The 23,448-nt window shown below is 38.3% G+C and overlaps 1 protein-coding gene across 1 annotated transcript in view; it reads right to left on the bottom strand.

Moving 5' to 3' along the window:
* Positions 1-23,448, bottom strand: part of COL4A1 (collagen type IV alpha 1 chain) — a 67,467-nt gene that overhangs the window by 312 nt on the left and 43,707 nt on the right. The window contains exons 33-51 of the mRNA XM_062514963.1: positions 23,123-23,212; positions 22,393-22,545; positions 19,856-19,954; positions 19,675-19,764; positions 18,667-18,806; positions 17,680-17,810; positions 17,500-17,576; positions 16,668-16,766; positions 16,107-16,157; positions 14,048-14,233; positions 13,266-13,399; positions 10,108-10,180; positions 9,344-9,415; positions 7,892-8,020; positions 6,412-6,510; positions 6,049-6,261; positions 5,118-5,295; positions 2,182-2,296; positions 1,384-1,556 (exon numbers count right to left, since the gene is read on the bottom strand). Of these exons, the coding sequence (XP_062370947.1) occupies positions 1,384-1,556; positions 2,182-2,296; positions 5,118-5,295; positions 6,049-6,261; positions 6,412-6,510; positions 7,892-8,020; positions 9,344-9,415; positions 10,108-10,180; positions 13,266-13,399; positions 14,048-14,233; positions 16,107-16,157; positions 16,668-16,766; positions 17,500-17,576; positions 17,680-17,810; positions 18,667-18,806; positions 19,675-19,764; positions 19,856-19,954; positions 22,393-22,545; positions 23,123-23,212 (2,302 nt within the window). The remainder of the gene's footprint in view (positions 1-1,383; positions 1,557-2,181; positions 2,297-5,117; positions 5,296-6,048; positions 6,262-6,411; positions 6,511-7,891; positions 8,021-9,343; positions 9,416-10,107; positions 10,181-13,265; positions 13,400-14,047; positions 14,234-16,106; positions 16,158-16,667; positions 16,767-17,499; positions 17,577-17,679; positions 17,811-18,666; positions 18,807-19,674; positions 19,765-19,855; positions 19,955-22,392; positions 22,546-23,122; positions 23,213-23,448) is intronic.

Here is a 23,448-nt window from a genome sequence, read left to right as displayed (position 1 = left end):
TTAACCTAGAACACCATCTGTTAAAGCAGCAGTTTGAAAACAATCTAGAATTTGGGTAATAAAATAAAATTGGGCAAAGAAGCTGAAATTTGACTGTTTATAGTTTCTGCTATCTCTTGTGACTTTAAAGACAAATGAAAAGCTGGAAAATTATGTGATGTCATATAGAAACACAAACCAAAGCCTTTAGTCTCTAATCTGTCAAAAGGAATTACTCCTAGCAACTAGAAATAAATCGTTTTCAGACAAAAGTGCGTTTGCATTCAGTGCTTTTCATTAAAAAAGATTATGGGTTTACAAGAAATTGAGGAGTATTTGTGATTTATGATAGCAGGGCAAGTCCCCTGATCTGGGATTATTTTATTAATCTGAGGTATAGTTTGTAGCCAGAAAAGGGTGTGAAGTTGAGAGGGCTCTGGGTTGGACTCAAGGGATGGCAACAACTGTAGTGCTCACTCTAAATTTTCCTCCAATCAGCTTTCCTCCTTCCTAGGGATCCAGGGCTTACCCCAGTGGTGGGGTGATTTTGGTAGTAGTTTTTCTGGTTGATGAGATAATCAAAGCCCCAGTGATACTCAGTCCCAGTGCTCAATTTATCTACCTACACCATTGACAGTTATCTGATAAACAGTGAAAACTGGCTAAACAAGCTGCCTCATTCTGAGACAGGCAAGGCAGCACTCACAGATCTAGAAGACAAGAAGAGATGAAGGGTAACAGGAGCAGCAGTCAGGATTGTGGTGGAAGAGGGTGATTACCTGCACTCCAGAGGAATGTCTGCTGACCAGTTAAGATGTGCAGACATGAGAACTGTTCTATATGCTAATTTATTAATAACATTCACATAGAGAAAATTAGCCTGTGTTGAAAAATATTTATGTGCAGGAGACCAGAACAAAGCCAATTACCACCAGCTGCATTTTACCCAAACATACTTCCTCTAACATTAAGGAAGGGTAAATAATTGTTCAACTCTCTTTGTTTAACACCTGTACAAATTGCAAGTGGTTCTATTATATGTTAACATCCATTACAGGAAATGTTATATTCTAATGTAATTTCAATCAGTATGTCATCCCAGTTACCACTGGGTGAATACAATCAAAAACATAGTGGAATTGTGAACATTGACAGATTATTCTGAAAAGCAAAATACATGGTACAAATGACACATTGCAAATGCTGACTGATCATACAATCATTAATTCCCCCAGAAGCTACTATTTTTTTTTCCTTCTGTTACAAAAATAATCAACTACATAAATTAACTGTGCTGGTGGACAGCCAATACTTGAACCTGCATTACATTCAAAGAATACTTATTTTATTCAGTGATAAAGCTAAACTGAGTCTCAAAGAACGATAAATAAATCATGAACTTACTTGAACATCTCATTCCTTTCTATAGTGGCAAGCCAGAAGCTGTAAGCATTTGCATAATAATTGCAGGTGCCCCGGCCATGGCATTCGATGAAGGGAGCGCTGCGGAACTCTTCTAGGCAGGAACCAGGGGACGCCAGGGCCTGGCCAGAGCCCTCTGCACCAGCACTGGTGTGCTAGGAAATGCAAAAGCCTTGGTCAGAGAGGCACTCTTTACCTCTTCTGCTACAACTTTAGTGAACTCTCTCACACAAATATTTCTGTACACTTCTCTCCTTGTCCTCTGTTCTGTCCATCTGATGTTTTGTTGCTCAGCTCAAGGAGGAACAAGAATGTGGAGCTGAAGGCTCCAGAGTTGGCATTGGGTTCTCTCACTCAACAGCAGCATGACACATCAGCAATATTAACTTCAGGGGCAGCTGTATGCACAGAAGTCCTTCAGGAGAGACAGCAGGACCCAAGCTATCTCTATAAAAGCAACATGCCAGGGCTAGCTCTTGGCCCAGAAGGCATACAGTCTGGTATGGCTTTTATCTGAACAGCCTAACTCCACTCCCACCCCTCATCACAGTGGCCTCTCTCCCATTGCCAAGTGCTAACAGCTCTGGATCCAACCTGTGTCTCAGACCACGCCCAGGCCTTGCCTGGGAAAATTACCAGAATCTTTTTGAAGTCACCCAAAGGGTAGAGGTCTAATGCCCTCCTAAAACCTGAGGTGACAGAGCCAGATATCAACTTTCCATACATCAAATCTCTGAAACAAATGCTTTCCTCAGCTCAAGTGTGCCCCACTGCACTTACCATGACAAAGGAGTATCCAATCCAAAGTGAACTCCAACCTTCAGGACATGGTGGTATTTGGATTGTTTGACTGTGAACAGCTATTACCATAGCAGGAGCTTCACACACAGAGCATCTAGAAGGACAAAAACATGAATGAGCTGCAAGCACTTAAGGATTAATACTCCTCTATTCAGAAGCTACTTTCTTTATGGAATCTTGAAATAGACAATGTTGTCATGTTCAAAACCAAAGGAAAATCACAGTGTTTCATTTAGAAAAACAGCCAACTGGTTCTTTTTTCTTTTTTGATAATTTCTAATTTATTTTGTAAACTTCTAATTTCTCCCTTACTTAGAGACAGTTCAACTATTAAATCATATTTGTATTAGCTTTCCTATGAGAAAAGAACAAGAAACCTCTTATCTGAATATTTACATGCATTTTTCTTTTTCTAGTCCTGTTTGTACTGAAGTTTCTAAAAGTGCTCAATGTCATGAACATAGGAGGCAAATAGCCAAGCACTGTAACTCAGTAAGTATCACTTAAAAGTGGTCTACTGCGATCAGAAAGAAGTAATTCATCATCCTAAACTTAGCTCTGACTTCCACAAAAAAGCCATCTCTCTGGAAAATGTCTTACAAAGGCAATCACTGCTAATCTAATCTAACACTAATCTAATCTAGACTCTTTCCCATGCATTTTCCTTGAAAGTGTTGTTTTTTTTTTTATTATTTACATTTGTGGTTTCTATCTCCAGTAAGAGATTTCTAGCAAAGTAACTTGCACAACAAACTTCAAAGCAATTCTCCAGAAAGGCATGCAGTACCAGTTCTTTTACTTTAGATAAATTCCTCGTGTCTCAGAACTGCTAAGTTACTGAATAATCCAATGACCAATCATGCCCTCACAGGAGAATCATAAAAAACCCATGAGCTGGGCTGGAATTTTAATATGGGGGCTAGTAATAAGGACTTTGTAGATACAATCTGTTTTTTCTTGTACAACTCTTCAACTGGTTGCTGCAGTTAGCAATTACGAAAATGATTCAAAACTAAACAGTCTGATTCCTGTTATCAGAGCTGGGAAAAGAATCAAGTGCAAAATGGATTAAGTTTGATTCTGGAAAATGCAGAGAAGCAAAGGTATTCAGAATGAAAGCCTTCTACTTCTGCCTTGTGAAGACTGCTTTCATACCTACTGCCTTCATCTTTAGTGCAGAAGCAAGAGAGTTATTTTAAGAAACACATCAATGAAAGAGTAAATTAAAAGAAGGAATGCAAAGCTGCCTCTATTCTTGGAGCTCTGCTTTGCTTCAAGAGATTTCTGCTATTTCAGTAGAAGGCCTTACAGGAAAAGAAGTCCTATGATTCAAGGCAGCAAGTGACACTTCTACACATTTTCAACATTTGGACAGGGGAAATTATTGGTTAAAAAGCAACAACTAATAAAATTAATTGAAAGAAGAGTCTTCCAGATTCCTTGTTAGTTTTCTAAAAATAAATATTACAACTATTTCACTCACTGCTATGACTAAAAGGAGAAAAACACATAAGCATACATGCACACATACACATATGTACATACATATACACACTTACACATTTTTATGGTGCAAAAGCTAATCCGTAGGCATAAGAAAAGGCAAAGTGTTGGTTAGTACCTCCTTCAGCAAGAGTTTCAAATGTGACTGTTAAAGGCTATTTTGGGTGCATGATATGGGATAGCATAAAAAGAATATTAATTTCAGGGGTTGGCAATTTGAATTTTTCTGAAAGTCAAGCCCCTTCTGTTCACATGCAACAAACAACCAAAAATTTAAGACCAACAAAAGCTATAGTCTCCCTTGAGAATCTTGTCCTCAGTCTGCCCATTCATTTTGAAAATATACAAACTTCTTTGGTACTAAACCAAAAGTAAGAATACAGAGTACAGCTGCAGATACAAGGGGGGATCCACCATGCAAAATAAACATAAAATGTTTTGCAGTAAGGAACATCCTAGAAGTCCAGAACACAACCTAATAATGACTTGGATTGTCCTTTCTCTTGCATGTACCTCAGAAATTATTACCAGCAATCTCCACTGCCATTCATTAAATATGGCTGGAAGAGGGATCAGCTGATACAGATTAGAAGCAATGACAAAAAGGACAGTAAGATGCCTACATCTAATGATTATCACTTAAGCTGAAAGTTGAAGATTCCCTTGTCAGATTCATATCTAACAGTGGAGCAGTTTGCTACAATTCTACTCACAACTCTGCTTTCAGCACTGGACATGTTATGCAAGAAGAGGTTTTCTAGTGGTCTTAAAATTTCAAATGGACCAAAAGTTCAACACTGATGCAGAATAGTTAAGTGTATGATATAACCACCCTTCTTTATGGTGCTAGCTGCGAGTCTGGAATTGTTAAAAAATAGATGATTGATTTTGCAATTATTTCCTTTAATTCAGACAATAATGGTTGTATTCAAGCAGAATGTCTAAAACAATGGAAGAAGCCTGCCAGTCTACTGTATGATAAAAATGCTACCATTTTCAAACAAAAGGAAACCGAGACCTAAAAAGCTTCTAGCTATGGCTAGTCAAAAAACAGAAGTGTTTCAGACAAGAATTGTGAAAAAATGCAAAACTTTTTCTCCTTCAAAGTACATCACAGCTTTTGCAAGACAGCATTTCAAAGCAGATCTTTTCATTTCAATTACACTCAAAATAGGCTATTCTATTTGTTTGGGTTTCCCCCAAAATGGATTTATTTTTGATCAAAGTCAAAACTAAAAACACACACACTTTGAAACATCTTTGAAACATTTCATCAAAAGAATTCAAACTTTAAATTTAAAGGCAGGAAGTAAAAGTATACAGATTAAAAGCCTTGTCCAGAAAAACAAAGTACCTTGTGCTCTTTCCACAGGCTTTTTCACTTTATAAATACAGCAGAACTGAAACCATACCTGCTGATGAATGGTCTGATATTATCACCAGTGATAGGAGCCATATTCATTGGCATGGGTTCAGGAGTAGACAGCCAGTAGGAGTAGTCATTCCTTGATGCAAAATTACAGACGTTGTTGATATTGCAGAATAAGAAAGGCATGGTACTAAATTTACGAAGACAGCTTCCTGCTGTGCCTGAAATGTTAAGTGAAAGGTTATCTCTTAACACAATTTTGTTAAACCACTGCCAACTGCCTAACAATTATTTCCAGGAGCAGCTAAAAAGGCAGAGAACACTTGCTCTGGAGGGCCCAGTTTTCCCAGAGGAAGTGAATTCCCTTATCTCCATGAGGAAGGAATGGGACAGGGAAAGGAGAAGTGCAGTCTTGCCTGTAGAATTACAGAATACATTAGCTTGGAATAGACCTCGAGAGGTCATCTATCTACTGCCCTGTCAGTTAGATCTGGTTTCTTGGGTCAAGATTCAGTTGAGTTTTGAGGTTCTCCAAAGACAAGAAATTCAACCATCTCTCTGGGTTTCTGTTCCAAGGCTAACCATCAGCATGATAAAAAAAGCTTTTATTTATATTTCACTGAAATTTATCTCATACTTGTGGTCCATTGCTTCTTCTGTCACTGAGACCCTCTGAGGAGGGACTCCTTACTCTCTACCCTCCCAGTAGATAGCTGTAGATTGCAATAAAGGCCTCCCCATAAATATCTGTTAAGGCTGAGCAAACTCAGATCCATCACACTGCCCAGACCCCACGAGCCATCTTAGTAACTAGAAGTAGTATTCACTGTGGAATAGCAACATCTTCCTTGTTCCGGGCTGCCTAGGTCTGAGCCAGAATAATTATACAGATTTACTCAATACAGTTCTACAAATGAGAGAAGCAATTGGTTTGTAATGAACACTAACTCAATTCTAATTTGGTTTCTACTTACCCAGATCTTGGCCATGTGCTCTTTCATTGCCTTGTACATAAAGCAAGGAGTAGCCGTGGTAAATCAGCCTTGTTCCAAATGGACACAATGGTTCTTCAATGGTTTGACTGTGTCTGGTGACAAGGAAGCCATGAGCAACAGATGGTGCCCCTGGTGGGCCCATGACCCCGGGCAAGCCATCAGGGCCAGGTGGACCAGGGAATCCTCTGGGCCCTACAATACAGAGAGGCTCCTTTTATTTCTGCAGACAACAATATTCTCCCTACATAGCTAAAGAAGTGAAATCAGATACATTCACACCTAATAACATATGTTATTTTTCCATGAAGCAATGAAGTCTTTGAATAATAAGCACTGACTTACCTGGGGGACCATAAGGACCAGCTTCTCCTTTCTGCCCAGGTTGACCATCAAACCCTGGACTACCAGGTGGTCCAGGTACACCTGAAGGTCCTGTCACACCTGTTGAAAAACAAGGAATAATTATTACTGGACATTATTTCATGTTAGTTCTCACTTTTTAGTTCTCAATACAATACAGCACAGGTATGCCTTAGCATAAACTAAACTCATGCAGATTCAGTGCATACAGTTCCATATCTAGAGCACACAAAGGTTACTGCAGGCAAAGTGATTCTATAGTAGAGAAGAATGCAGAAGTAAGGAGAGAGCATGTTTCTAAAATAACCAGCATTTGGCTGGAAGGAATCTCTTCTCTCTCTGCTTACCATATGACTCAATCAAAAATAGACCATAAAAAGGTGGGGTCACAAACAGTGGGAAAATGCGTATCCCCTTAGCTTCTTCCCAGACAAGTTTTCAGATATATTTTACGTCTTCCCGTAATCGATTTTTAAGAATGCTATGAATCCTACATAAACTCAGAAAATCTGACTTCAGCAACAGGAAGTTAATATCATCAGCACTACAGCAGCAGTTCTGTGACTCAACAGAAGCTTTAGAAGCTCACAGCTTTCCTCTTCCTGATCACCCAAAAAGCAATATTTTGTTCATGTACTGAATTGACTACTAGTGATGGAGCAAAGGATCCCATACAAGCAAACCCATGCTGTGTTCAGTCACTAAGACTTTTCATAGCTATTTCCTAAAGGATAGCAGTTGAAGAGTTGTATCCCCACCTTCAAGAGAAAACTTTCATACCTACTATATTAACTAGGAAAAAGATATTCATCATAAATCCCCATTAACTTAACATAATTCATTCAGGAAAAAAGCTTCCCCTTAGAATCTTAACACTCCTGACCCCCCCCCCCCCATGTCCCATCATTCTGAAGGATGTGCCCTTGTGCCAGCATTTCATTTGTCCTACCCTTTGCTTGATTCTCATACTTTCTAATGTGCTTCATTTTTGCAGTTCACCTACTCTTTATAAAAATTGCAATATCTGGACTAAAAGAAGGAATGTAGGACCATGGAACAAACTTCCTCAGGAAGCACTTTTCATTCCAAGATCATGTGTTTTTCCTCATGTTTGTTTTCTCCCAGAGACACACAGTAACTAAGTTTGGTTTCTAATGACAGAAGAAACTCTAACAAATACATTTAGGGGAAAGAATGAGCAGTATTGCAATTCATTCTGCTTACTGCTGATCTCAAATACTGATGTGATGACTGCAGAATGACAGCTTATAAAAAATCACCAGGAAGGCATCTGTTTTGGATGAGCTTCAAAAAGGACTCTCTTCCTCATCACTGACACAATTTAAGTAGCATACAAAAATTGGATAATATTATACCAAACACCTTGTAGTATCTAGCCTACCTTTGGTTTACTTTTACATTACTTAAAATGTACTTCTACTGACAAAGTAGAAACTCTAACCTTGTTGTCCTTTGGGACCTGGAAGTCCTGGGAATCCCTTGAGACCAACTGGTCCTACAGGTCCAGGTAAGCCAGGATCCCCTTTAATAAGCTGAAAAGGACCTGGTGGGCCTGGTGGGCCTTGTAAACCTGTGGAAATCAACCAAGAAAATCAGCACATATTTAGTATTGCGCAATTTTTTTTTTAAAAAGCAACAAAAAGTTACCTTGTACTCTGCCATTTATGCAGAGACTGGAGCCTCTCACAGATAGTCACGAGATATCAACACATCCTAGACTTCACACATTAATTAAACTGCAAAGCTTCCCAAACAGAAGCCTATCTATGCTGATATCTCCAGCCAAACAGACTTCTCATGGACTGAAATAGTTGCCCAGACCTTAGGTTGCATGGAATTGTCTCAGCAAGCTTGCAAATAGACCCAAGCTGAGTGTTGTAGTCATGATGCTGGAAGGAAGGGATGCCATCCAGAGGCACCTTGACAGGTGTGACAAGTGGTGGGCCAACAGGAACCTCATGAAGTTCAAGGACAAGTGCAAGGTCTTACCCATGGGCCAGAGCAATCCACAATATCGGTACAGACTGGGGGAGGAATGGACTGAAAGCAGCCCTGCAGAGGAGGGCTTGGGAAACACAGGTAGATGAAAACCAGAATGAGTCGGCAATGTCTGCTCACAGCCCAGAAAGCCAGTACGGGGCTAAATGAAAAGAAATGTGGCCAGTAATGCTCCCCCTCTGCTCTGTTCTCATAAGATCCCACCTAGAATATTATATGCAGCTCTGGGGTCCCCTGTATAAGAAGGACATGTACCTGTTAGAGCAGAGCCAGGAAAATGATTAAAGGGGTGGAAGAGAAATTCTATGAAGACAGGCTGAGAGAGTCGGGCTTGTTCAGCCTGGAGAAGAGAAGGCCCAGAGAAGACCTCACTGTGGCCTTTCAATATTTAAAAAGAGGCTTATAGGAAGGACTGAGAGAGATTTTTTGCTAGGGTCTGGAGTGACAGGACAAGGGGCAACAGCGTGAAAGAAAGAAGTGCTTACAGAAGGAGTGTGAATTTAGATTGGACTTAAGGAGGACAATTTTTTTCTGTCAGGGTCGTGAGGCACTGGAACAGAGGCTTCCCAGAGAAGATACAGAAGCTCTATCCCTGCAAGCATTCAAAGCCAGGTTGGATAGGGTTCTGAGCAACCTGGTCTAGTGAAAGACATCCCTGCCCATGGCAGGCAGATTGAAACTAGATGGTTTTTAAGATCCCTTCAAACCCAAACCATTCTATGATTCTAATCTGACCATTCAGATGCTGGTACATGCTGATACCGGTTTCATACTCTGCATTTTTATACAAAACAAAAGGGTGATGGTGTTATAGCCACAAATAACCACTAATTAATCACAAATAACCATTTTGCCAAAAACATCAGGGGTAAAAAAGCACAAGTCTTTATTATACCTTTAGATCCAGGAAGACCTTGGTCACCTCGCTCACCCTTAAGGCCTGGGAAGCCAGGAGTTCCTTTTGGACCTGAAATCAAAGGAAATATTTGTATGAAAATTCAGTAATTTTTTTATTTGGAAGGATATGTGTGGAATAATCATGTATGATCCCATCATCCTGAAAAGGATGTGACTTTATTTGCAGAAGTACTTTTTAACTGTTTGCAGGAACACAATAAAAACAACACCACTAAGTCACCAAAGAAATTATGATTGAAAATAAATTTCTCTTATTTTTTATTTTACTTCTCTTCAAAGTTCTCTTCCTTCAAGAGTATAATTCTCTAGATTAAAAGCATTGTTTTTTCTATTAATAACTCTTCTTATACACCTGGTGTTTTCATGTATATGATGGTGACAGCATCAGGAATATAATCAGCAAGGGAGTCATATGGAGCCCCATTCCTCACATATAGCTCTAACATTTGTGTCTTCAATTCTCAAGAAAATCTTGAAAATTCTTGACTGGTAGTATCTAACAATCGATTTTACATCCATCTTTCAAAAGAAATGCACATTTAATATTTGCAATGCAAGAATAGGCAAGAGACAAAAAATCTTAGGAAAAATCTCAATGCTTTTCTATGTTTTTTGATGCAGCTTTCACTGTTCATTATTAACATAGAGTCAACATTCTTTGCACATCTCTTTTGAGAGAGGAAGGTTATGAAAGAGACATTTTTGCATACTTTTCAGGAATATGTTAAGTTTTCTCCTCACCTGGTACACCTGGAACTCCTGGAGGTCCGAGATCACCTTTTGGACCAATATCTCCTGGCAAACCAGGAGTACCCTGCACAAAAGAAAATGTGAAATATAGTTATCCTACACTATTATGATATGACTCACAAATAGGTTGTGTATTACTGGATACCTGTGAAATGAATACAATATGAAAAAGCCATTAAGTTTAAGAAATGGTCATTCTCTCCCTAATGAGATGACAAGATTCTCCTACAGGAACATGAGTGACACTTTGCTCTTTCTAAATTACTTTTTGCCTCACAAAAATGATACCAGATCAGAATGAGGTCCTACTAGCACTGCAGCCAGTAAAAAGGTTCTCAACCATAGACCATCTTATTACGAAAAACATTAGTAAGCACAAATCTCAGCAGATACTAATTTCAGTGCAGTCCCAGCAGGAGGTTGCTAGTGAGATAATTAAATGGGGTAATTCTAGACCACAGCAGACTTGAAAACTTCTACATTTACACATGGGATGAAATTAAATATGCTCAGCAATTTATAATCCTCTGAGGATTTTTACTTTTCAACAGTGCTAAAACATTCTAGGACTTAAAACACTTCAAACACAATAGGAACTCCTCCTGCCTTCACCATTCTAAACTGCAGCCCTGAAATTAATGGTAACAAGTTCACTGTAGCCTCACTTCAAGGAAAACCAAGACCCTATTTCAAAAGACACTGTAAACAGTAATTCAAATGACTGCCAATTTCCTTTTCTTCTTTTTTCTGTTGAAGATCATCTGCAAAAACCTTGCAAATACAGTTTAGAGTTTCTCCCTTGCTGAATTGGTATGACCGTAACAGTTCACTATATAAAAAAACATGGAGCACAGGGGTAGGAAAGAGATAAAATCCCTTTGCTAAGTAACCTATCAACCAGAAGCTGAAGATGTGAATTAAATACCCAGTGTAAATTAATACCAACAGTAGGGGTCATCATATTTTTAGAGCAATAGCATAGGCACACAGGAGTGATTTTTCATTCAGTGCAAGTTAGATGTTTATATTAAGGTGAGAAGAACAAAAAATGTCTAATTCTTTCCACTGATTATAAAGGGAGAAGAGACAACCAGTTCAAAAATGGATGCCCACAGTTAAACTTCCAAAGAATCCAAAGTTAAACAAAAGAAATGCTACTCTCAAAAGTGCTAAGGAAGGCATGAATGAAGTAAGATTTCCTGGTTTCCTTCAGTCATGGTCACAGTATGGAGGATTTTTTAAAGAAATGGCTGTCTCTTTGTATCATAACATGTGCAACTTCTAAGCCCAAAACCGGAGGGCTAACTTTCATTCAGAAGGCACTTACGAGGCAATCACATTAAAAGACAGAGGTTTAAATATATATATATATATATATAGGTTATAATTATTAAAAAATATATTTATAAGAGGAGTTTATTGGAAGCTTTCCATCAAAATACATTTTCCACAACAGTATGCATTTCTAAAACATTTTTTTCCTCATCAGATACAGCTTGGTAAACAACTTCTTTTTTGGATCTGCTCCAAACTATTTCAGGAAAATATTTCTTCTCATTTCAACACTAAAATGAACAGGAAAATCCCGTGAGATTTGTATTGCAGTCTGATCTCTGCATTTACTTCTTTTGGTTACATCTTTTGGACAGGTTGTGCCACTCATGTTGCAACAAAATCTCCCTTCTGATATAAGTAACCATGTACCTGGAGACCTGTATGAGCAATTGAGCCATAGTCAGGGCAGGAGCCTGTCACACTGGGGTGGATGAAGACATTAGAAACTCATCTTAGTATGTATCACCAGAAGAAACTTGACATTTAATATCACTCTCACTACAGCATTTCACACCAAGTTAACACCTCACTACTATGCATTATGGCTCAAGGATAGTAAAAAGTTTTTTCTGATTGAAGGCATGGAATCAAAATCCTTAGGCACTTCCCATTCTTTCTCAGCAAACAGTCTCAGACTGGTGTATGAATCAGTGAAAAGCTTTACAATTTCCTGAGGTGTAGCAATTTAGCTCTCTGCAGAAGTAGTGCAAATTATTAAACTAGGGAAAATATACTGGAGTTATGAAGGAATTTACTATCTTCAAAGCTGGTGTGGTATGGTACAGTATGGTATGACATATAAAACAGTCTGAGCATGGAATCAAATCTTGAATGTCTCTGTGAAGTGGCTCCTGGATGCAGAAAGCACTAGATATTTGCATTATCAAGAATAAAGTGGACCTTTGAAGTCCTGCATTTCATATCAGGATCTTATTCCTGAATATTTTTTCCTTTTGTACATCTAAAGCTCCCCTGGCAAAACTTTTGGCTTTTTCTTCTTGTCCTGTCACTTGTTACTTGGCAGAGGAGACTGACCCCCATCTGGTTACAACTTCCTTTCAGGGAGTTGTAGAGAGTGATAAGGTCCCCTCTGAGCCTCCTTCTACTCTGGGCTAAACAATCACCATTCCCAGTGTAGTAAGAAAGAAGGAATGAAAAGTTAAAAAACAGAGCAGATTTTTCAGTGTGGAAAAAGGGATATATCATGCACTCTGAGAGAAAGAATATAGAAGACCAACTATTCTGGGTGACTGTCCTATTCTACTTCATTCTCACTAGTGTACTGAAAAAGACTATTATAGGCCAGGGGAAAATGAATAATATATGACAAAAATGTATTAATAGTATTGCCTGTTTGTAGTTCTAAATCAGCAGCAATATTTCATCACTGACAGTACTGAAACTGCACTTTATTTGAGAGCTTTCACAACAAAAGCAAACAGTTCAGGTATTTTCAGAAGGCAATTCATCGTGAAATATGCAATCTTTAAAATTAACTACTAAAGCATTTACCAGATTTAGGAATGTGCTTCAGCCATCCTGTACTGTTAAAACACTGTAAATTACATTTTGGGTGTTGTATGTTACCACTCACTATCTATAAATTTCTAGTAAGTTCATTAGCTCACTGGGGCAGCCTTTCCAAGAAGAGCACTGAAATGCTTTCAAACTGACTTTACATCATCAGCAGTGAGTCCAAAGGCACTTTGAGCATGAAATATCATTATTTTGAAGAAGAAACTGTATGATTAATATATTCATTAATTACAAGAATCAGCTTTCAGCAAACCTGGAGTGTACTAAAGGTAACTTACTGGAAGTCCTTGGAAACCTGGATCACCTTTCATTCCCGGACCCCCAGGAGTCCCTGGCCAGCCATTGCTCCCTTGCTCTCCTTTGGCCCCTTTCAGACCTGGAGGTCCTGGTGGCCCTGTTGGACCTGGTAAACCTAAAACACAAAGGAAAAGAGTATTTAGTAGCAAAACTGGCTTACAGCAGTATCTGATGGAGGACAATGAGGGTCTACAGATGGACAGAACCAAAATAATTGTTGCAAAATTTCAAGAAAATAAGTAAGAGAATCTGTTGCAGGGAGATGCCTCATCCAAACATCTCTCATCCTGTGGATAATTGAAAATAGAGGGAGTTTTCCACATGTGCAGAACAAGCAGATAGTCCCTCCTGAGGCATATATATGCTAAAGATATTTTGCAGCTCTTCTCCACTCTCCTCCTTAGCCTCTAGCACAGGCCACTACCATGGAAAGGCCAAGCTGGGGAATTTTTCAATACATTAACCTTCCAGGATGTAGGAATACACAGCCCTGGATGCCCCAAAACAGTAAATAAAATCCACAGGGAAACATGGAAATGGGAGGCAACCTTCTCAACATCAGAAAGATTTCTGGGCAAAGCCAACTGCTTGAGGACACAAAATCAGCCTGTTCTAGAACATACTGCCAAAACTACCTGTGAACAAGGCTTTTCTCTGACCTGGGAGAAGAGGATAAACAAAGATATACAATACTGATTGTATTATTAATTAATTAAGTAGGTGAGCCTTGATGAACAGTGATACTTTACTACTGAAGAATTACCTGGAAGACCAGGTTGGCCTTGGGGTCCTCTGTCTCCTTTAGGGCCTTCAATTGCACTTCCTGGCAGCCCAGGAAGACCTTGGCTCCCCTTAGGACCTGGTGGACCTGCATATCCTGGTTCTCCTTTCAGGCCTGGGATCCCTGGACTTCCTGGGGATCCTGGAAAACCCACTTCGCCTTTTGCACCTAGAATTTGAAGCAACCACAGAATGTGATTAGAGAGAAGATCACAATCACTGAAACCTTCTGCCTTATTATCCACTTGTAGTAAGCTTTATTCTTTTTGAAAACACTTAACTTTATACATTTCTATAAAAATGCAAAACTTCAGGAAAACTCTATTTTTCTTCACATTATGATATAAAATATGAGGAAATTAGTTTGACTGACATACTTTTTCTTATCTAAACTCATCACTCGGTTATTTTTAGTCACTCTTAAAATAGATTAACATTCAACATCCCTCTAGCACTCCTTACACAAAGATTATAAAGCCCCCAAACCCCTACTCCACAGCAATTATTATTGTCACAGTCAAGTGACTATGCTTGACTAAGCACAAAAGGACTTGCTCCTGGAGAAAACTGGAATATTTTTTTACTAAGATCTAGATCCGTTGTACTTACTTTCAGGCTTGTACAAATAGTTAACAATTGCTATTCAATCTAATTTTAGATAGAGCAAAAGAATACAGAGTAACTGCTACAAGTACAATAATAAGAGACACAAAAAGTATAGATAGATATAAAACTATCCCTGGCTCTCTGCCTGAGCAGAAAAAGGTTTTTAAATCCTGGACTTGTTTCTTTGGAACTATAATACATTTAGAACACAAACTATGTACGTATAATATATATTTACTCTAAACTCAGATACTTTTAAATGAGCTGAGATGACAAAATGAGACATGGGGAGGTGAGAGAAATGTTCTCATAATCTAGTGTTCTACATGCCTACCAAGCTATGATTAGAAAATTTGCTAAATTTATCTAACTTATCTAACATTAGGGGTTTCACAGTAGTTAATGACTGTTAATTAGTCTAAGATGGTAAATAAAAGGTATTCTGAAAATCTGGTTTATCACTTTAGATTGTCCAGACAAGTTTCCTGTATTAATAGAATGAATGAGTGAGGTAGGACATTGATATTTAAAGCTATGTAACTTATTCAAAATATGCCTTGTCGTGTTAATTTCATGGATGGACTAGTTGAATTGTTTGCATTTTCCAGATGGTTAAAATTGAAAATTCCTCCATTATACACAATTTCCTTTATCAACAGCAGTTTGTATTTATTCACTACTGTATCTATTGCAGCCAATGTCTAGGATATACATATTTCATGAAATGGAGCACAGTGCATTACAGACACCTTGAACAAGCCTGAATCAAGCCAATCAAACCATTCTCATAGCCCAGTGCAGTGACACACTTTTCAAAGAACATAAGGGGACTTGAATTTTCATAGTCATGTGGCTGTACCCAAGCTATTAAATCCTGAGCCCAGTCAACAAAAATTTTCAGTGAGATCTGATCAGTACTCTGCTATCTTTTGCATCTCTGCACCATGCCCCAGTGCATAGCTTAGACATGCTCTACTGAGCTATAGTAAATAACTATTTTAGCAATTAATATATCTGGGCTGCAAAACAGATTCAGGCAAAAAAATTTCTACAGTAGCCCGGCCACAAAACCACTACCTATAGCTATCTGGTGTACCTAGCCTCACTAAATTTTCATTCTTGCAAAATTAGTAGGAAAACAGAAATACTTGGAGTCAAAAGCACAGCACACAAATACAGGAGTTATTTATGTCACCTCATCACAGCACAGCTTGCAGTAAATTCCACACTATGAATAATTACCTATTTTAGGGTATATTTAACTCCAAGATGTTGCCACTGTAACAGAAATCGGAATTTGAACCTCTCAGAGCTTCTGCCTGCTCTGAGAAGGCATTGGATAAAAAAGAATGAAGTAGAAAGTACGTCTGCCTTACAGAATTATGGTTATAGTATGTTGGGAAGGAGATTAGGAATTGTTTAAATAAGTATTTTACCTTTATCTCCCTTGGCACCGGGAAATCCTGGAAGCCCTCTACCTGGAAGACCTGCAGGACAGAGACAGCAAAAAATGAGAAGTTGGGAAAGTACTTACATTTAACCTGTAATGAATAGAACTGTATTGTGCAAATATAAACTCCAAATAAATGGCTTATGCAAAAGTTCTTCAGGGCAGAGGCTGTTTTTGTTATGTACTGGTATTGTATTTAGCACAATGGGTCCTGTATGACTGAAAACCCTACCCAAAGAAAAGGCAAGGCTGCTCCACTATTTCACAGCTAAGCTGCAGGCTGAAATTAATTCCAAAACACAATTCTTTAAAGTACTACCAGCTTTTGTGAAAGAAGTTCTTTCAAGATTACATTGATTAAACACAGTTGCTCATCTAAATGATCACACTGCAATGCTGGATAATTGTAAGACACCAATACTGACTTTATTTTCTAAGGTTTCATCCAAAGGACTCAAAGCCAGTACACACTTCTACCAGCTACTCTTGTGCAGCCTGTGTCTGTGCATTTTCATACCATGGGAACTGAAGGTGACAGTCACAGTACCTTGTTCACCCTTTGCACCAGCTGCACCTGGAATCCCATCATAACCTGGTTCACCCTTCTGACCAATGGCACCAGCAGGACCCGGAACACCAGGTTCACCTGAAAAATCATTGACATTTTCATTTTAACTATGACTTTTCTTTTTCTCTCAAGAAAAACTTTACTTTTCCTTTTGCTCCCGCAAAGACCAAGCAGATATTGCACGATGACTTCAGTGTGTGACTTTTCACTGAGTTTACTTCTGAATTAAATCAGTCTGAGACAGGGCTCAAGTACTAAAGACTTTGACACAGCTAATTATCATGAATTGAAGTGAGTTTAGAATGCAGGAACTCCAGCAAAGACTTGTGAACAGCACAGTCTATTGTCCTGGAAAATTATGTGTCCTGCAGTCAAAAACATGAGAACAGAAGACACCAAGATCAAAAAATGTTCACAACAGCAATGGACTTACTCTCCTCCATTACTCTATTTCCTTCCTAACAGCTGTGAAATTATGCTAATTTGGCGATTCACATTTGGGCATGAAGATCAACTGAATTGTTTTTAAATTAACTCAGAAACAACAGAATTAATGGATGTAACAACAGCTGGTCTTGTGGAAGGTGGCAAAATGTGTTCCTCTAGCAGTGCAAAAGAAGTATGAGCCCTCCATTACACTGACTCAGATTTACCTAGGAAGCAGCAATGTCTTTTTTGCTTATGAAATAAACAAATGCACTGTGAAATACTGAGCCACAATTAATGTAGAATGCAAAAGATTTTGTTTCAGCCACTGCCTGGAGACTAACAATATTTTAAATGTCCTCTGGTGGTCTATATTTCTTTTTACCTGGTTCTCCTTTTAAACCTGGAATCCCACTTAAGCCAGGAAGTCCTTTTTCACCCTTTTCCCCATGGCGGCCAGGGCTTCCTAAAGAAAGGAAGAAGAATGTGTTTCCATGCGGGATATTTGATAGAATTTTAACTTTATTTTTTCACTGCAGTTTCTGTTTTATAAAAGCATAAACACTTGCCTGGAAATCCTGCCATGCCAGGGGATCCTTTGGGACCAGGGGCACCCGGCATTCCAGGAATTCCTGAACTACCCTTTTCACCCTTATCTCCAGATAAACCTGGACTTCCCGTTCTTCCTGGTTCTCCCTAGAAGAAGCAGCACACATAAAATCCAGACATTAATTCAGAAACAGGCTTTGTTCTGTAGGCAGTGGTAGATGTCACCCCTCTTATCCATCTGACTTTTAAAGAATTCCATTGTTTTTCCACTCCTACACAATGCAGTTCAGGATCAAATTTGGTTAAATTTGGTTAAATTCCACTAGCAAGAGTTTTTAACTAATCTAGCAATTGCTTAACACCTACATATGAAAATCAGCAGTTTTTAGGATGGTTATACAAAGTCTTTTTGAAATTAGCCTCTTAACTTACTTATTGCACTTCATCATCTTTAAAAAAGTCTTTTTTGAATCCTCAGTAAGTTTGCTATCAGCTAAGCAGGTATTATTTTTACCATTTTTACTTAAAAATTCATGATAGCTGTCATTGTAAAGCTAGGAAAAGGAATATGAAACAAATGAGAATCCTAATGACAAATCCAAATGAGAATCCACTATTAGAGATTAAATTAAACTGTACAGACATATTAATGCAGTTCACTTTTCAGTAGTATCTGAGCATTGTACAGTATCTTTGTAAAAGTACAGTAACATTATTTTAGTGTGATTATTTGCTGTGTATGTGAAATGCCCTTTTCACATTATTTGCCTCTTCCCTTTCCCTACATTTCTAGCACAGTGAATCAACCTATTTTGAGCAGAGATAATAAAAAAGAACACTGGAGGTACTGGTTCCATCAAACAGAATACATCTAACCTGCACACCTTTCAAGTTTTTCATGAGGCAGTTTAATTAGCATAGTAGAAAATAAAACAGCTTAGAGGCCAACAGCATCTTTTCAAGTGCTTGGTAGAGATAGCCAAATCCTTAGGGGTATAAATACCTTCTCACCAGGAGCCCCTGGAAAGCCAATTCCAGGAAAGCCTGGTGCTCCTTTGTCTCCTTTTTCACCTTTTTGCCCAGGGAACCCTGGTGTGCCTGGTGAACCTGGAACTCCAGGAAGACCCTTTTCTCCAGGTGTTCCTAGTAAAGGGAAGGGAAAAATAGGTGCATTAGAACCAATATTGTCCTAGCAGTCCTAGCAGTGTTAACAGTGATGTTTCAGCATTGCTTTAGCTATTCAGAGCTATAAAAGTAGGTAAATTTTCCTTTGAGATTCACCCTCTAAATGGGAGTTTTTATGGGATGATAAACTCTACTCATAGGAAATGGTCATAATCTTGGATTCAGAGTAAACAAAGATCTTGCTAAAAATAGGAAATTAATAAAACTTTTTTTTTTATTGGAAAAATTTCTAATCATACTACAGTTACAAAATGGCTCTTCTGCAGCATATTTTTTCTGTCCTCATTTACCATTTCAGACTTTCACATTGATTTCCTAAATTTGCTGGACAGAAGGCCATCCCATTGGAGACAAAGTTTCCATGCTGAGTTAGAGGTTCTTCTCCATTTTATTCTTTACCAATCCCTTTCACAACAACATTATTCCCAGACCCCTATAGTTCATATTTGAAACTCAGGGTCAGACACAGCAGCTCACCAAACCTTTTAGAAGGGAGAAAATACACAAGAAGCTTGATGCAGTTCACAGACTTTCAGAGACAGAGACAGACAAAGAGGCACCACTCAAAAAACTGCCTGCCTGAAACAAATACAGAAAACTAAACATCCAGCTAAAGGATTTGCACACAGAAACTCAGGAAACCATCCCATTATCTGTACTTCATAATAGGACTGAAAAGCAATGTCCCAAAAGCCTAACGTTCAGTCACTGCAAACAGTGTAATTATTTAGTAGATCTACACTGACAAATATTCCATACAGGTTTCTCATAATGTTCTATATTAACTTGAGGAAAAAAATGAGAAGAAATTCCTAGCAATCAGTACCTGGTAAACCCATTTCACCAACCGATCCTTTTTGTCCTGGAACTCCTGGATCCCCTGGGTACCCTGGGGGGCCTTGATCACCTTTTGGTCCTACAGACAACAGAGAAATTAAGAATCCCATTCATTACCAAGGTTTAAAATGCCTGACAAACAGTCTGTCTGCTGTTAGCTTCAGACATACCTGGTTGTCCCGGAGTACCAGGTTCGCCATCTCGCCCTGGAATTCCCGGCTCTCCATAATCCCCACGTAGCCCTTTTTCTCCTGCTTCTCCATGGTCCCCTGGACACCAAAAAGGACAAACAGTGAGAACAGTTTTATTACAATTTACTTTAATTACCTACAATAACCCTTCCAGATAATTTTTGATCACTTTTGCTTCTCTCTGCTGAACAAGGAAATGGCTGAGTAAAACACAACTTTCTAATCACTAAACCAGGATGAAAACTATTGTGATTTTATGGGTGTCTGTGCAAATTACAGAGCAAGTAATGTCTATAAAAGAAATGGAAATGAATGTTTGTTTAGGTTAGATTAATGAGTTATTTCAAAAATGGCTGACACATTTTAACAGACATTATTTATTTGACTGTTCAGTTCTCTAAAGAGGCACACTTGAAAAACTAGTAAACAGCTAGAAATTTGCTGTTTTCCCTGTTTCCTTTAATGTTAAAGCACCTTCAGAAGGCTTGAACTCTTACTCTGTAGTGTGCCTCTTCTCCAACTTTATGTCCATGCTTTTTGATCATACACCATTCTGTTAGTGTAACATAGAGCTGCAGGTCAGGTTATTGAAGATAAGTCACTGAATGATTTTAAGTAAGCAGCTTTTATTAAAAACATTTCAAGATGTCCAGACCCAATTTTTTTCATTAAGCATCACTGATAGTATGCCATAAAAATTCTGTGTCTTCTCTACATAGTTTGTATTTTGGATGCTTCTGAAAACATTACTGTGATATTCATGTCCAGAGGAATGAAGGCAGCCAAAATATCAGCAAAGTTATGGAGTATAACCAAATTATTTTTCTCTGCTGACACTAAGTATCCAAAGGATACTTTGGTTGAAGAGGATGGGATAAGGGCAGAAATTTGCAGGCTGGGACCTGTTTGGAACCTACTCTTCCAGGCTGCGTGAGCCAAGCCAATCTGTAGACTGTGTGTGGTCAGGAAAAGGCAGAGCATAGAAGCTTGCAAGCATGCACTGTTAGTGCTGGAAAGATTAGCAAATTAGAAACCAAAGAAATTAACTATTTGAATTTCTCAGCAAAGGTTTCTTTATTTGCATGTAACAAGTGTGCCTCATTAAGATTTCTAGAAACAAAATAAAATCAATCATCCTACATGCCAGTAGTAGATAAGGAAATAGTGAAAACAACCTATGTGGTTTTAAGACTTTACATACCACTGTATATACCAAGATCAGAAACAAATGAGAAAAAATAATCTAGATGACAGGCTGGGAGCTTCATTAAAAGTACTCTCAGAAGCTGCATCTCAGCTGAAGGGCAGATGTACTCCACACTTGCTCACGCCCTCCCCTGCAGTCCCTGGCTGCCCAAGCTGCAAGGCACTACTTACCCACATGCCCAGGTTTCTCTGAGACCCAACCAGAACACGTGAGCCCAGATCTCCTTCTGACAATTAGCCAGGACATGGAGATAAGAGGTAGCTAAGACTGGGATATTCTCCTGTTTCCACAGTTCAAATACAACATAGTATAGTTATTAGTGATTCACTGTCAAACTGGAAAGGAGTCTGCCCTGGAATACACTGATGAAATGTACAGACGACACCCAATAGGAAAGGCTCAAAAAGAGGATAGGATTAGACTACAGAAGGATTTTGAAGAGATGGAGTGAAGCTTGAAAATCACCACAGTGAAAATCAAAAAGTATAATGAACCATGTGTGTGGTAAAAAGTCAAAAACATGCATACAAAATGAAAAATTATTACACAGGCAGTAGTCCAGAACTAAGGGACTAAGAATTATAGCTCATCAAAAACTCAGTCAGCTGTTGTTTCAAGAAAGGAAAATTTCATTCTATTCAGGCCTGAGTAGAAGTACTTTGCTTGTTTCAGCAATGTGCACTGTAACAAACTGGGGAGTCACTCAAGTCAATCAAACCATTCACAGAGCATGTATTATCTAAAAAAACTAACAAACCTATAACCATGAAATTTCTAAACAGAAATCCAGTTGCCTTTCTCCTGATTACTTCCAGATGTTTCTAAACTGACATAAATTGATCTGTTGGTATCAGTGGTTTAAATGTATTTCTTCCATGAATTTTATTCAGGTCACAAAGAAACACATGTCAAAAAAGGCTGCTCAGTTTTTTTTCTTAAACTATCAGTTGATCTTCATGGCTACAGCTACATGTTTCACATGAAAGACAGCTTTTCCCTTCTGGAAAGCTCTAGCTTTTACTTTTAAAATTTCTTTTCAGAGAGTCTTCTGATTAAAGAGGTAAAAACAATTATGAAAGGGCAAACTGAACCACTTCTATTCAACTAAAACACTTTTGCTCTCTGATTAATCTTTTTTTCTATAGAGTTGAAAAATACCAGAAAAATATCTATATTTGTTTGTGAAACACCTTAATTTTATGTTAAAAACTGTTGCTTAAAACTAATGCAAAACTGAATTCAAAGTACTGCTGCTTGGTAGTATATGAGTGTTAAATTCCACTTATTCACAGTTAGAGAATAAAGTTACCTTTTTCTCCTTGATCTCCCTTCTGGCCTTTGAGGCTAACCATATCCATGGTGTCTATTGTTCCAGGTTTTCCTGGGAGACCAGCTTCACCTTTATCTCCCTTAACACCAGGATCACCCTGTGGTCCAATTACACCTTTGAAACCTGGACTACCTATAAAGACACAACACTGATTGTTATAGGGGCATATAAAACTTTGCAAAAATATTTAGTAGACAACAACAAATTAAATTAGCTATTTATTCAGATTTTGAGTACCAAATACCATGTTCTGGAACAGCTCCTATGAATTCTTTTTTTATACTTCACAATAGCTCTGTCAGAAAGTAGACATATTTTTCCCACTTCACAGCCATTAATTTTAGGCTCTTGAACAATAAGGATGGGAGTTTGGTAGTAATACAGAGTATTATCTGAGGCTCTTAGGACCTTCCTGCTGGCTTTTAATAATTTCAAATAGTGCATTTTTCTTGGACTAATACCTATAGCAACTCTACACGTAGCAAACCTGGATGTTGTTGAAGAATGGATCAAAAATCATGTCTTGGTGCCAGAACACATGACTATTCCTAGGATATAGCCTTTTATACTATTTCTAACTTAGAGGAAAATTAGTTGACATAAACTGTTCCTTAGGCCAAGTATATTCCTTATCTTTTGTTATTTCCCAACTTCTGTTGGGAAAAATATAGGGTTTACAATTTTTACTTTAAGAAAATCTCTCTCTTACCTTTTTCACCAGGTAACCCTCGATCTCCAACTGGTCCAGGAGTTCCTGGCAATCCAGGAGTTCCCATAACTCCCATTTCTCCTTTGGGTCCTGAAGCCAAAGGAGGAGAGTGAATAAAAAAAAAATAAAGCAAGCAGCATAAAGAAGTACAAGAAACAGAATTATTTACTGCCTATCATACTAAGAGTTGCACTACTTAAGGAAAAATAGGACAAAGAAGATGATTAAACTAAAACAGCCCAATAGAATAAACAACAGTAAAAACAGTATTATGAAAACCAGAGGAAAACCGTTTGTAATGGGTTTTTGACAAACTCTTGAAACTT

The sequence above is a fragment of the Cinclus cinclus genome, chromosome 2 (assembly GCF_963662255.1).
Source record: "Cinclus cinclus chromosome 2, bCinCin1.1, whole genome shotgun sequence".
NCBI classification, from domain to species: domain Eukaryota; kingdom Metazoa; phylum Chordata; class Aves; order Passeriformes; family Cinclidae; genus Cinclus; species Cinclus cinclus.
Note: the sequence above shows the minus strand (reverse complement) of the source record. Positions and strands in the feature narration are given on the sequence as shown.